The sequence below is a fragment of the Octopus sinensis genome, linkage group LG1 (genome assembly GCF_006345805.1).
Source record: "Octopus sinensis linkage group LG1, ASM634580v1, whole genome shotgun sequence".
Classification (NCBI taxonomy): domain Eukaryota; kingdom Metazoa; phylum Mollusca; class Cephalopoda; order Octopoda; family Octopodidae; genus Octopus; species Octopus sinensis.
In genome coordinates this window covers 72,062,729-72,077,981 of record NC_042997.1, presented here as the reverse complement: position 1 = coordinate 72,077,981, position 15,253 = coordinate 72,062,729, and the positions used below count along the sequence as shown (strand labels likewise).

At 36.5% G+C, this 15,253-nt stretch overlaps 1 protein-coding gene across 1 annotated transcript in view; it reads left to right on the top strand.

Annotated features, from left to right (window-relative positions):
• Positions 1 to 202: 202 nt before the first annotated feature.
• LOC115213637 (A disintegrin and metalloproteinase with thrombospondin motifs 16) overlaps positions 203 to 15,253 on the top strand; it is a 408,361-nt gene continuing 393,310 nt past the window's right edge. The window contains exon 1 of the mRNA XM_029782588.2: positions 203 to 1,635. Coding sequence (XP_029638448.1) covers positions 1,600 to 1,635 — 36 coding nt within the window. The 5' untranslated portion in view covers positions 203 to 1,599. The remainder of the gene's footprint in view (positions 1,636 to 15,253) is intronic.

Below are 15,253 nucleotides of genomic sequence, written 5' to 3'. Positions count from 1 at the left end.
GAGAGAAGAGAGAGAAGAGAGAGAAGAGAGAGAGAGAAGAGAGAGAGAGAGAAGAGAGAGAGAGAGAGAAGAGAGAGAGAGAGAGAGAGAGAGAGAAGGTGGTACGAGGGCGAGCAAGCGAGAAACAAGCTGACAAATGAACTGAGAGAGAGAGAGAGGGAGAGAGGGAGAGAGAGAGAGAAATAGAAGAAAACAAGGGGAAGAAAAAAAGTGAGACAGGGAGGCCGAGTTAGTGTGTGTTTGTGTGTTATCTGAGAGTCGTGTGTTGGGTGACTGCAGTGAACGTTATTATATACTTAATTACAGTTTGTAGTTGTAGTTGTTGTTCGTGTTGCTGTTAGTGTTGGTGTAGTAGAAGCTATTTTCTTTAGCTTAGCCGTGGCTCCGCGGTTTTGTTTTTTAAGTTCCCTCCTAAAGAAACAAAACAAAATCCCTCAAAAACTTGTTACGGAAGGTGGGATCTTCTGAAAGAACCGGCACGGACTTTTGAAAAAGAAAACGGGAGAACTTTTAGAAAACATTCACATGCACACATACACACAAACACACACACATGTACAAAATCTGGAGGAAAACTTTCTATCACCTACCACACGCATTCCCATCGCAAACACACACTGTTGATACAAACACATACATACTCGCTCATACCTACCGAGACTTAAAGACGCACACTTTTTATAATTTATACAGATGTATACAGAGCACAGATTACAAAATACAGACACGGACGCACAGACTAGAAGCAACGCGCGGGCACGTACATAAATAAGAACAAAATAACCTCCAACAACACCACCACCATCACCACAACCACCACGAACAACATGTTGGTTGACATGGATATATATAGGCAGTTATACAGATAGTTAGACAGTCCTACATATACTTACATATGAAGGCAACTATACACACACACACAAGAATAAAAACAAGTTAGATAGACAGAGGGAGAGAGAGAGAGAGAGAGAGACAAAGCATCGAACCATGTTATGTTTGGTTTCAGTAATGCATTTGCAAATAGTATTCACAACATAAACATACAATTTCACACGCACTCACACACATACACAATTCCTCCAGCTTTCACTCTGTCAGTCTGTCTGTCTGTCTGTCTGTTGTCTGTCTGTCTGTCTGTCTGTCTCTCTCTCTCTCTTACACACACACACACCACACACACACATATATATATGCATACCTATAAGCATACAAGCACATAAAAACACATGGAGCTTCATATATGCATACTTCAACATTGCGATAGAAGTTAGAAGCCGGCAAGGTAAGCTAATAGGAAGTGTAAACAAAAACATAGTAATCATCCATCCATCCATACATCCATCAATCCATCCATCCATACATACATACATACATACATACATACATATTTAGGAATATATTTTTTGTGTATACACAACAACAAGTTTACGCTTCATGTAGAAACCTATGCGTGTATATAGACATACATACATACCGATATGCATTTACATATATGACTGATATGCATATTATATATATATGCATTATATCTATATAACTACCAACGTCCAAACTGTGCACGGAAAACATTAACAAGGACCGGTATCAAACAGAATTATCATGAGGACGAGGCCTGTGTGTTTTACTCAGTTAGAGGTAGGTAACTTGTATTTACTCAATCAGGGATTAACTTCCACACACAAATACAAGCATACACACACATATCTATGTGTGCGGATCTGTGTGTATAAGTGTGTAGGTGTTTGGTATCATTATACATTTCTATTCAATTCAGTTTGATGTACCTGTTTTTTCACATGCTTTGCCGCAGCTCTTATACTCTGCGTTACATATATAACTGTGTACCGGTTGTGAATACTTTCAGTGAGAAATATATTTGTATACAAACAGTCTGCAGTTCAGATGTACAACTATATTACATATACTGTAATAACCACACACACTCTTATATACACAGACAAACTTATACACTCAGATAAACTTATACACATATACACAAACACAGCACAAACGCACACATGCACACACTAACACACACTCTCATACACAGAAACATATGCCTGACTTTTTCTTGATCTTCCTTTATTCTGTCTTCATTTCTCTCTCTCTCTCTCTCTCTCTCTCTCTCTCTCTCTCACGCACACACCCGCATCTACAAACATTCATAGAGATATGTAAACATACATACACATATGTATGTATACATGTATATATATATATATATATATATATATATATATATATATATATTATATATATATATATATATATATATGTTTACACACACACACACATGTAATATGCATGTAGTACATGTAGAGATACATATATATGGATATATATAAACATATATAGTCATACCTATGTTTATGTGTGTATGCGTGTTTATGAGTGTGTGTATTTGTGTGTATGTGTATGTGTGTGTGTGTGTGTGCATGTGCGTGTGTGTTTAAACAATGTTTAATAACAATATAACGTGTGCGTAGCGTAAGCGGTAAACTCCTGTGAATGAGATAATTTTGAGCTCCATGTTCGATTACTGGTCCCTCACTATTTTACTTGCATTGTTAATCCCTTTAGTAAAGAGATGAACATCTTTTAATCACTTTTCCCAACACATCCAATCAAATACTGATAAAAACAGCTGATTATAAAAGTGACATTAATTGGTTCCGAGTATTGTACAAGTCCGATGTTTATTGTTTTATACGCTGGATATAATTAGGCCAAATGAAAGTGTAGCTAAAGTATCGGGATCTTTTGGGTCAAGAGTTCAATACCACTGGAGGTGGGGGTGTTGTACTTGTATGCGTGCGTGTGTGTGTGTGTGTGTGCGCGTGTGTGTGTGTTGGGTGTGGTGGTGCTTATGGTAAATAAACTAATTTTAAATTGCACTTTGTTGGAAATAGGAAAGTGAATTTGTGTTGTGTATGTGTCCCTCTCTGTTCTCTCCCTCTATATGTTTCTATCTGTTCTTTCTCTTTCTGTCTCCCCCTCTCTCTTTTTCTTTCTCCCTTTCTCTGTCTGTCTGTCTATCTGTATAAGCAATAATTTCATATTGAAAGTAAGCTACAAACCAAGCTCCTGACGGAACTAGAAAATCTTTATTTGGCGAGCGATCGCATTATCAATCAAAATGTAATATAATCAACCAGTAACGTAGTTACGCAGCTATCGCTAAATACCCGTTTCGTGTGTTATCATTGTTTTGTTATTCGTCTAAGATCATAAATTGTTGCTTAAATGAGTGCAATGTGTTTAATATTACGAGCACATGGTGTGTGTGTGTGTGTGTGTGTGTGTGTGTGCGTGTGTAAAAGATACTTTGTGTTTTCGTTCTTAGCTCGTTGACATCCCTTCAGTAACGCTGTTAAAGTGGTACATTCTACCGTTGATGAAGGATAAATCTATTTACCTCCATCCTCCTGTAGAGTATTAAATCTCATTATGCAGTAGACCCTTATCAACGTCTACTCCACATAATCAAATGTGATTTCCCTATGTTACTATTTATCGTCCAGGTCATTCACTTCTTGTGATAGGGAAGGAGAGTAAACGAAGGGTAGCAAGCACCTGTAACATTTCCCCTTTTAGATTTTACTGAAATCCCGAGTCTGTATCCCTTAATCATTTCTACGCTACACTGTCTACAGCGTTATTTATAGCAGCTCTTTCTAGGCATTCACAGGTGCCCAGATTTATCGTCGTCACAGCATGTGGTTAAGCTCGCAGTAATCCTACATGATAGACTGCGGTGCAGTTTCAAACCAGATGTAAACCATTTCATCTCTTATATTATCAATTCTCTTACTAAAAGTATGAACATCTCTTCACCTCATTTCTCCTTTGCATTAAATAACATAAATCATTCTTCTTGTCTTATTATTTTTTGTAACACTACTTTATTGTACTATCGAGCGCAAAGTTTTGTTTTGAGTTGGTACTTTGTAAGACATCCCAAACTCAATAACTTTGGATGTATCTGCTTTAGTCTGGTACAACTAACATGCACTGGCTCGGGAGCGAAATTCGTTTTAGGTGTGCAAACTCAGATTCAAAATTTTTTACAAACAAGATCTTATTGTGTTTCTTTTACATATTTATGTTTGTTGCTTGTTCTTTGAGAAGAAACCTAACTTCAAGCTACTTTTTACAGATCACTTTTCACACACTCGGGTTTTCTAAACTCGAGAAAAGTAAGTAGGGGTGCAAATCTTGATTTTGCATCCAACAAAAGTTTTATGAGGTGCACTTGCCTCTCTGTTCCCGGGACTATGCTATCATGCTAGTTTTCTAGTGAGGATTAGATGTGGAGAAATGTGACGGCGTTCTCAATGAGATGGCTATCGAAGAGAATTTACTAACTAATCTATTACGAAAGACTAAGCACTTGGGACTATGGCTCACTTCCTTCCTTGGGCTTCCACAAACACTGAGAAGAGTGTGTCATGGTTGGTTTGAAATGAAAGCTCTACAGGACCAGAATGGCCGCCAGCTAGATGCGTACAAGAGCGATGACACCACCCTCCACACAGTCGTTCAGAGTTCGAATATTGCTGTCGAGCGTTCAGTAGATTCGAGATCAAGGACTTTTCTTGAGATGATGTGCTGGACTCGAAAGGCAGAATTGAATAGAAAGTGGGGACTCTTGCCGATTCAATAATCTTTCGATTTAAGAATATAGAACGACTGGCAATAAAATGAAAGCTTATTGAACCTAAAAGGAAATGAGTTTTTGCCAATAAGATAATTTTTAGGTAGAAAAATGTTTTATTCGTGTTAGGTATTTGATTCTTCGTTAAAAACCGAATGACAAAACAAATTTTCTCGAAAAAACTATTGCTTGATTGTAACACATCAGAGAAAGTGATTTCTTTCTCCATTTTTATTCATCACCTCCACGATTCTTACATGAATTTTGACTTTACACGTTCAGCCAATTCACCAAGAATCCTTTCATTGTATAAAATTTATTGATTGACGAATATGATTTTATTTTAGTATCATTGCATTCATTGTTGGTCTTTTTATATATATATCTAAATGCAGAAATCACAGCGCCTTCCTCTCTAATCAGATCCTCATCAAGTCTTTCAAATTCTACTTGGAGAGGAATGTGATGGCGGAAAGTAAATTTGTTGAAATTGGTTGTATCAGTAAATATCGAATATAGCCGGTGTGAGTGGTCCTACTTTCAGCATGTACCTGTAGCCCAAAGAATACAGCCGTAAGCGGGTATATTTGCTAGAATAATTCTGGATCTGTGGGGTTCATTATTGATCCTAGATGGCAATCCTCCTCAAGAAACTTTATTATATAAGAATGCATACTGTGTATAGTACCACTTTCTTTTCTTCGATTTCACTGTGAACACCAACACATTTTTGTGGCGTATCTCTGTAATGTTTCTTCATCTGTTTCCCTTTTGGTAAAAATAAGGAAAGAATTATTATTATTATTATTATTATTATACCTTTGGCAGAATCGATAGCATGTCATTCAAAATTCGTAGCGGCATTTCGTCTGGCTATGCGTTATGAGTTCAAATTCCGCCCAGGTCGAGTTTGTCTTTCATTTTTTCGGGGTCAATTAATTAAGTATCAGTTGAGCGCCAAGGCCCTTGTAATCGACTAGCCCCTTTTCTCAGAATTTTATATCATGTGTCTGTAGTAGAAATGTTTATTAAACACTTCACTACAAATTGCTGGTATGTACCTGAACTGTTATTTATCTCGGTAGGGGACAGCTTTGCCTTTCGTCTAAATATTAGTGAAGTACTAGAGTTAAAGGTACTCATTAACTCCCACCCACTAAAATTGATAGCCTTTTGCCAAAATTTGAAACTATTATTATTACTATTATCATCATCATCATCATCATCATCATCTCTGATACTTTATCAGGGCATTATTATTATTAATGCAGTGAGCTGGCAGAATCGTTAGCACGCCGGGCGAAATGCTTAGCAGTTTTTCGTCCGTATTTACGTTCTGAGTTCAAATTCCGCCAAGGTCGACATTGCCTTTCATCCTTTCGAGGTCGATGAAAAGAATACTATTTGCGCACTGGGGTAGATATAATCGACTACCTCCTCTCTGAAAAAAATTCAGGCCTTGTGCCTATAGAAAATATTATTATTATTATTATTATTATTATTATTATTATTATTATTATTATTATTATTATTATTATTATTATTTTCATGAGCATCTTCTTTCAATTGTTTCCTTTTCTTGCCGAGTATCTTCCTGACACCTAGGGCAGAGAAGCGTACTATATACATTGGTAGGCCATTAAAACGAACACACCAGATTGTTCATTTACAGAGTCATGTGATGGAGAAAATGGGGAAGACAGAGAAAAAGGAAAAAATAAAAAATAAAAAATTAAGCAAATAAAATAAAGGGGGAAAAGGAAAGAAAATTTACAGCGACAATGCTCTTCTCAATACGTTTGGTGTACCAGATAAGACAATCTTATGCACTTCCTGCATGGATGGTAAGTTTCGTTTTTGATCATTCCAAGTATTCCTACAATCACTGGTATTGTAACCGTCTTGAGATGCCACATCTTTTCGATTTCGATTAGCAAATCTTTATATTTTCTGAGGTTATCAAATTCTTTTGCCGAGATATTATGGTCACATGGTATGCTCATGTCAACCAATAAACAAATTGTATTGCTTTTGTTTTTCACAACAATATCTGGTTTGTTCGCCTTGATGTTCCGATCTGTACATACTGGGAAGTCCCCAAGGATAGTTACATTTTCTCCTTCAGTTATAGCCTCAGGGTGGTGTTTGTACCATTTGTCAGCAGTTTTGATTATATAATGCCGACACATTATCCAATGTAGATATTGGCCAAGTCTGTCATGTCTTAATTTGTACTCTATAGGTGCTAAAACCTTACATCCAGTGATTAAGTGGTCGACTGTTTCTATCCGATCGTTGCAGTATCGACACTTTGAGTCTACACCATCTCACTGACTTGATAGTTACGGGTTAATAAGCTCCGATCTTGGGCAGCCAAGATAAAGCCTCCACTCTCAGCTTTTAGTTCTAGGCTCCGTAGCCACTGATGTGTGTGCTTCTGGTCTACATCATTTTGTTTGCTACGGGCCACATATTTGTCATGCAGAGGTTTTTGTTCCCACCTATCAGCCAACTGTTCAAGCGCATTTTGATTTGCTATTGTGTGCGGTGCCTGGTAGTGCTATTTTCTGTATGTTATATATATACTTGTAAGCCCGGGTGTTTTTCTTATGTATTTGTCTGAATTTTTTTTTTAATCATACCTAATGCACCTACTATAATAGGAATTGTTTCTGTATTTAGGCTCCACGTTCGAGTTACCTCTATTTCCAGATCTGTGTATTTTGAAAGTTTCTCCGCTTCTTTTAGAGAAACATTGTCATCTGTTGATACTGATACATCGATTAGAAAGCATTTCTTTTCTTGATGATTTCTGACAAATATATACGGTCTATTGGCCTTAATTTCTCTGTGTATATTGGCATATCCCAGAGTAAGGCTACGTTCTCATTTTCTGTGACCTTTTCTGGTGTGTGCCTATACCGTCTTTTTTCTATTGTTATTCCATAGTGTTGGTATAGCTTCCAGTGTACATAGGTCCCAACTCTGTTGTGCCTGTGAATATATTCCTTCTTAGCCAGGACTGGGAAGCCAGAGATAATATGATTTATTGTTTCTTCTCCATCTCCATATATTCTGCAGTTACTTGTATGTTTTTTTTTTCATTACATGTTTTTGGTGATTTCTGGTGGTGGTGGTGGGAGGCTTTGATCTTGCGCTGTAATTAAAAATCTTCAGTCTCTGCTTTTAGTCCTGAGCTTCTCAGCCATTGTTGGAATTTGGTTTTGTCTATTTCTTTTCTGTTTAGTTTAACCCAGTATTTGCCATAAAGGGGCTTTTCTTGCCATAGTTTTATCGTGATCCGTTGCTGTTCCAGTTATAGTTTGGATTTCAGTTGTTTTACAGCTTTTGTTGTTTCTTCTTTTTCTTCATAGTTGTTAGGTACTATGACTTAATATTATTATTGTTGTTGTTATTATTATTAAGGCGATGAACTGGCAAAATCGTAAGCATGCAGGAGAAAATACTTAGTGGCATGTGTTGTCCGTCAAAATTTTAGGCCTTCATCCAATAGTGGAAAGAATAATAATGATAATTAATATTAATACCAAAAGCAAATATGAGAGTTTCTCTCATGGTATAGCTTATTCCAACAGAATGGCCATGTTTAAGTGAGGATAAATATTACCTCTCATTATTATATCGGCTCCCGAAGTTTAAAGTTTATTGAAAGCAATTTGTCTACTATTGTGAGATTTTGTTAAAACTTTGAATAAGAACACCTGCGTAAAAAGAAGAGCCGAATTGTACCTCCAAATGACTGAATTTTCGTGTCCTTTGGAGCACAAAAATTACTTATGATACAAAAGTTTTATATATAATTTTATTTACTCTATTTTGGATTTTTGTAATGTGTAATGCCTAACAGGAGGAATGGCTCTCACCACAATCAACTTCAGTAGAGAACATTTCTTTTCGTTGTAATACGACAGCCGTTCAGAGTGAGTGTAAAAAACAGTACGTGCACGTGTGCAACCATACCAATAACAATGGTAATGAGGATAATCTGTATTATCTCCAAAATAGTTATTGAATAATTGACAACGAAGAAGCCATTCCAATGATCATATTTCTAACTTCCAAAACCCATTTTCTTTTTAAGCGGAGCTCACTTATTGTGGAGAGAGATTACGACCGCCTCACAAATTGTATTCATAACTTCCAGAGTGGATATCAAAATCGCATTGATGTCAATGAATACTGAAAGCTCAAATAACTTACGGATATTAAATCTAGACATCTGTGAGTAACAATGTTGCATATAATGTGAAATAATTAAGTGTGAATGACCTGGAAAATATTTAGTGACAATGGAAAACCGTATTGGATTATGTTGAACAGCTTAAAGCTGTTTCCTTTATATTCCAGTAGATCATTTGGGAATCCAGTGAAAGTGAGTGCTGTCTCTTCTCTCGCAATTGCTGTTTCATCTACGTGATCTGAAAATCTTTTCTCATTGGTATTTTTCATGAAATAGATGCGTGATTATGTTGAGTCATTAACCACTGTTGGTATAGTATCTACGTAGAGGGTACCACATGTTAACACTTTCTTGGTTATTTTGCTATTTTAACCGTGGGAATAGAAATCTTCGAATTGGTTGAGACAGTTTATATCTCTCCTTGGTAGTATGTGCTTCTTCTGGTTGTAATAGAAACAAAATCTGTTTACACAACGAATCTGGAGGGAATAGAATAAATGTCAATGTCAGAGGTTGGCACAAGCTCATCCAACGACACCGTTTTCGGTAACATGAGAACCATTAGTAATAGTAAATGAAATTGTGTCAACTCACGAACGTAGACGCTGAAAAGGACATGGAACCTTATGTGAAATGTTCATATTTCTATTTGCTGGCATGACAATATTTTAATGTCAATGTGTGTGTGTGCGTATGCGTGTTTGTGTGTGCACACGCGCGTGTGTACGTGCGTGTAGTTATATTTCGTTTAAATACACTGGGATACAACAAAATTTATATTATTTACATTATTTACATTTGACGGATATGTGTGCTCATCTTGTTTGTTTCGGCTGATATACTGGGTTCTCATTTCTAAGTTATTTTTCGATGTTTTTATTATTATTATTACTACTACTACTACTACTACTACTACTACTATTATTATTGTTGTGAGAGCAGTGCTTGCTATCAAAGTGACACTGGTGTAAAGTATACGAAGCCCAGTATACCCATCATGACTATCTATCTGATAAGGGTACTCTAGGCACATGCATCGCAACCATATGTGTGCGACATAGTGATCTCATATCAAGCACATTGCAGGTGAGGCCCAGTTAGAATTTTCTTCTGGTCGAGTAACCCATCCTGCTCAAAAGTCCCTGGATAAGGGTTTTTAAAGATGCTGAATGAAACACCCATGTTTCCAGAGGTGAACTATTCAGACCCCAAAGAATCCCTCTCAACACATGGCTATGATGCTTCCCCCACTAATTCTGCTCGTGAGATGCATATATCGTCAGCCACTAAGAGACATGCTCAACTGGTTAACGTCAAACAACTGACAAGCAAATCTGTGGTATTGTACAATTTTTATTATTATTATTATTCAGGTCACAACCTGGAATCGAACTCGAAATCTTGGGGTTAGTATCCCGCGCTCTTAACAGCACGCCATATGCCCATGGAATCGAACTCGAAATCTTGGGGTTAGTATCCCGCGCTCTTAACAGCACGCCATATGCCCATGAGCAATTATGGAGTAAATTTTAGGGCTTATAAATCTAATATTTTCTTATCTTTCCTTAATTACGAGTTCGATTCCAGGCAGTGACCTGAAAGATAATAATAATAATAATAATAATAATAATAATAATAATAATAATAATAATAATAATAATAATAATAATAATAATGATAATAATGATAATAATAATAATAATAATAATAATAATAATAATAATAATAATAATAATAATAATAATAATGTCGAAAAATACCTTAGGAATGGGAACCCAGGTTCGAAATTTCCCCAGGACACCTGAAGAAAGCTGGAGAGTATATCAGCCGAAAAGTTCTAACAACAAACGAGATGAGGACAAATATCGTCAAATGTAAATAATGTAAATAATGTACATAATTCCTTATCTCTCAAATTTAGAACTGAACAAAATTTATATACTACTATTTATTTATACAATACCTCCTTAATCGACTCGTATTTTTACTGTTGCCTTATTTTATCTACGCCATTATGCTAATCTCAGCGGGAATTCAATTCAAAATTTAAAAGACTTTAACTAAAAAGTGTGCAGTATTTTGTCAGGCATACAAAGCATTCTGCTATTCTACGCTGTTATGCAACGAGTTGTCCATTGGTGTTGCAGTGCTTGGATCCCATTAATGAAGAAGCTTTCATCCTACTGGTAAATAAAAAAGTCATCGACAGTGGATATGACGTCATCATCACTGCCAAGTGTTTTTTTATGTTGGGGAACAGATGATAACTAGATGGGGCCAAATCAGGAGAATAGAGGGAGGGGCATTGATCAACCAATTCAAAACCACAGTCACGATCAGCGGCCAATGAAACTAACGACTTGCGTGCTGGAGCATTGTCTTAATGAAACAAGAACCTTTCCGTTAGATATTCTGAGCGTTTGGTCTTGATAGCTTTCGTAACTGCCTCAGCAAGTTGGCATAGTACTCTCCACTGATAGCGTGTCTCTTTTCAAGGTAGTCAATAAACACAATCCCTTTTGCATCCCGAAAAGCTGAGGCCACCCCCTTTCCTGCAGATGAAGCGACCTTGGCCTTCTTTGGAGCAGGCGAGGAGGAGTGTTTCCACTGCATGAATTGTCTTGTCTCTGGCCCAAAGTGGGTTAGGAAACCACCTGAATTTATCTCAAACAATGTTAGATTTTATTGTGATGTGATCAGCCTGGTGCGCTTTTGATCAGGTATCAAAAGACATGGTACCCACCAAACAAAAACCTTCGTCATATCAAGTTCATTGTGCAGAATATTCTCAACCATCTCACGGGATACACTGATAGCATTATCTATTTGCTTTACTGTCAATAGCCTGTCATCCATCAGCATGTGGTGAACACGATCAATGTTTTCCTCGCTGATGACAGTTGCAGAACGTCCAGACGTTGGGTCAACTTCAAAATTCTCCCTTCCCCTTCTAAATCCAGTTGCTCACATTTGTACAGTTTATAAAACTGGAAAGTCATCTCTTAATGAAGCAACCATATCAGAGTGGATGTCCTTGGCGAGGCTAAACTCTTCTCCTGCAGATACTTGATAACAACCATGATGCCAACTTTTGTCCATTTTCAAGAGAAGAGGCTACTAGTTACTTTTGAATTTTTCTTTGAACAGTCAGCTGCCAGTTTACATGGATCGAATCAATGCAATTATTACTAATTGAAATTAATGAATGCAAAATTTCACAGCTCTAGCATCACTCCTTCATAGTCAGCCTGCGAAATTTAAAGCCCACCCTCTATGTATGTATGTATGTATGTATGTATGTATGTATGTATGTATGTATGTATGTATGTATGCATCCATGTATGTATGTATGTATGTATGTATGTATGTATGTATGTATGCATGTATGTGCGTATGTATGCATACATATATACATACATACAGATCGCTAGATACATAGAGACAGATATATATATATATAGAGAGAGAGAAAGATAGATATATGTATATAGATAGACACACAGATATATTATATCTATCTATCTATCTATCTATCTATAGATAGATTGATAGGATGTCTCAAATTCACTGAGGGTTTTAATTTTTAGTAACTCCCTTATTTCTAGAAACAGGCGTAGTAAATTTTATTCATATGTAGATGAAATAATGAAGATTAATCTGCATTAGTCCTTTTTCATCATACCTCTGCATTATATATGAAAAATGACATCTTGTAAATGACGTCGATTTTCAGCTTCACACATCCGTACCCTTTCCAAAATATGTTCCATGACAGCTGTAAGGGTTTCTGGGTCCATTTCCCTGATTTCTGTAGTGATATTGTCCTTTAATTGCTCCAGGGTTTCTGGTTTGTGGATATTAACCCTCTGCTTGAGGTACCTCCACAAGAAAAAGTCAGGGCTGGTCAATTCTGGGAAACGTGATGGCCAGTTGACATCGTAGTAGCGGGAGATGATTTTTTCTCCAAAACATTGCCTCAGCAATTGTATTGTGTCTCTTGCCGTATAAGAAATTGCCCCATGTTGTTGGAACCACATGCCGGGCCTATTTCGAATAGTCGAGCGCAAAAAGTTCTCGATCATCGACTTGTATCGCTCACCAGTCACAGTGACAGCATTCCCATCGTCGTCTTTAAAGAAATAAGGTCCGATTATCTCATCCGCCGTAATTGCACGCCATACACTTTATGGGGTGAAATTCTCTTTGGTATAATGCTCTCGGATTCTCAAAGCCCCAAAACCGGCAATTTTTGTCTGCTGATGAACCTATTTAAATGAAAGTGAGCTTCATCAAACATGATCAATTTTTGTGTAAAAATTTTTGTCTTCATAGTCCTCCGGATTCAAATGTTCAATCAACTGTACTTTGCATTGAACCAATTATACCTTGACAGCTAAGTTCGTGAAATCTCAAACTGTCTGGACCGCCTTCGAGTTGATTTGTCTGGATTCTGTTCAATACTTTCTTGCACTCATTCCCTTGCCATATGGGTTCTGACAGCGCGAGATCTCCTAGATCGTGCGAGATCACTTACTGCTTCTTGTTTTTCAAAACGACTAAGTTCCAACTCTCACTTGAAAGTACCGACAATATGGTCTCTGGGTTTGATTAATTGACCTTTGATTTTGATAGAACAATTTCACCACTTGGGTGTGTTGTATGGTGCCATATTTTTCCATAATTAATTTCCAGGACGTAGTTCAAAAATCACCAGAACTATCAAAAAGAACTATCAAAAATTGCAAACCCTCAGTGAGTTTTGGGCCACCCTGTATACATATATATATATATATATAATATATATATATATATATAATATATATATATATATATATATATATATATATATATATATATAGATATATATCAGGTTAAGTAAAAAGTAAGCAACGTTTTGAACCATGAATTTGTACCGGATTTTTGCAGTTTTGAATTCTTTTAAACATTTTTTGCAATCGTCTGATAATACAGACACAGACTTGCCCAAATGCATCAATAAATTAACATTGATTTTTTTTCACTGTTGTTACAACAATCTGAAATGAAACTGTCAAAACCTCGATATTCGAGCAATTTTGCTATTCAACTTCAGAAAAGGACGTAAAGCGACTGAAACTGTTCGCGATATCAATGAAACGTTTGGTGAGGAAATGACCAGTGAGTGGTCATCTTGAACATAGTTTAAACGATTTTGCAGTGGAGACCTGAGCCTTGAAGATTGTGCGCGTAGTGGACGCCCATATGCCATCGATGACGGTTAATTAAAGACCGTCATTGAGAAAGATCCATGTAGAACCACTCGAGAACCGGCGAAAGAACTTCAAGTTAGACAGAAAATTGCCAGCAACCATTTGCATGTAATCGGAAAATCAAAACGGCTCGACAAATGGGTACCACACGATTTGAATGAAAATCAGAAAATGTGCAGATACGAAATTTGCTCATCACTTCTCTGTAACCGATCCATTTCTCGACCGTATTGAAGCTTGCAATGAAAACTGGATTCTGTACAAATGTAGTTGGACCAAAATGAAGCACCGAAAACCTTCCCTAAACCTGAGCTTTTTAAAAAGAAGGTTATGGGTGACTGTTTGGTGATGCCATTACTGCAGAAACATATTACTATAAAATTGCCAAAATGAACAAAAAACTTCTGCTCCTCCGTCCCAGACTGGTCAACAGAAGAGGGCCAATCATTCTTCATGACAATGCTCGATGACACGTTTCACTAATGAGGCTCCAGAAGTTGAGGGAACTTAGCTACGAAGTTCTTCCCCACCCAGCTTATTCTCCAGACCTTTCTCCTAACGACTGTCACTTTTTCAAGCACCCCGGTGGTTTCCTCCAAGAGAAGGAGTTCAAAAATCAAACCGATGCTGAAAGTACGTTCAAAGAGTTCATCAGCTCCAGACTTCCAGATTTTTATGTTACCGGAATAAACAAACTTGTAACTCGTTGGCAAAAACGTGTTGATTGTAATGGTACTTACTTTGATGAGTAAAATTCCGCATTGTTGAAATATATTGTGATGAATTTCATGTTTCAAAACGTGACTTACTTTTTACTCAGCCTGATATATATATATATATATATATATATATATATATATATATATATATATATATATCAGAGAATCTATCAGAGAAGGAACTCTAATCTCTCTTTAAAAAATATTTTGATAAGCATAACAAATGCGCAACCGGTAAAAAGAACTTTCACCTAATTAAATTACTTAATTACTTAAATTACTTAAATTATTTTGTCAGCATTTTCTTCATTTCCTTTTTATATATCACAACTCGTGTTCCACATCTTTTTTATATATATATATATATAAAAGGAGATGTGGAACACGAGTTGTGATATATAAAAAGGAAATGAAGAAAATGCTGACAAAA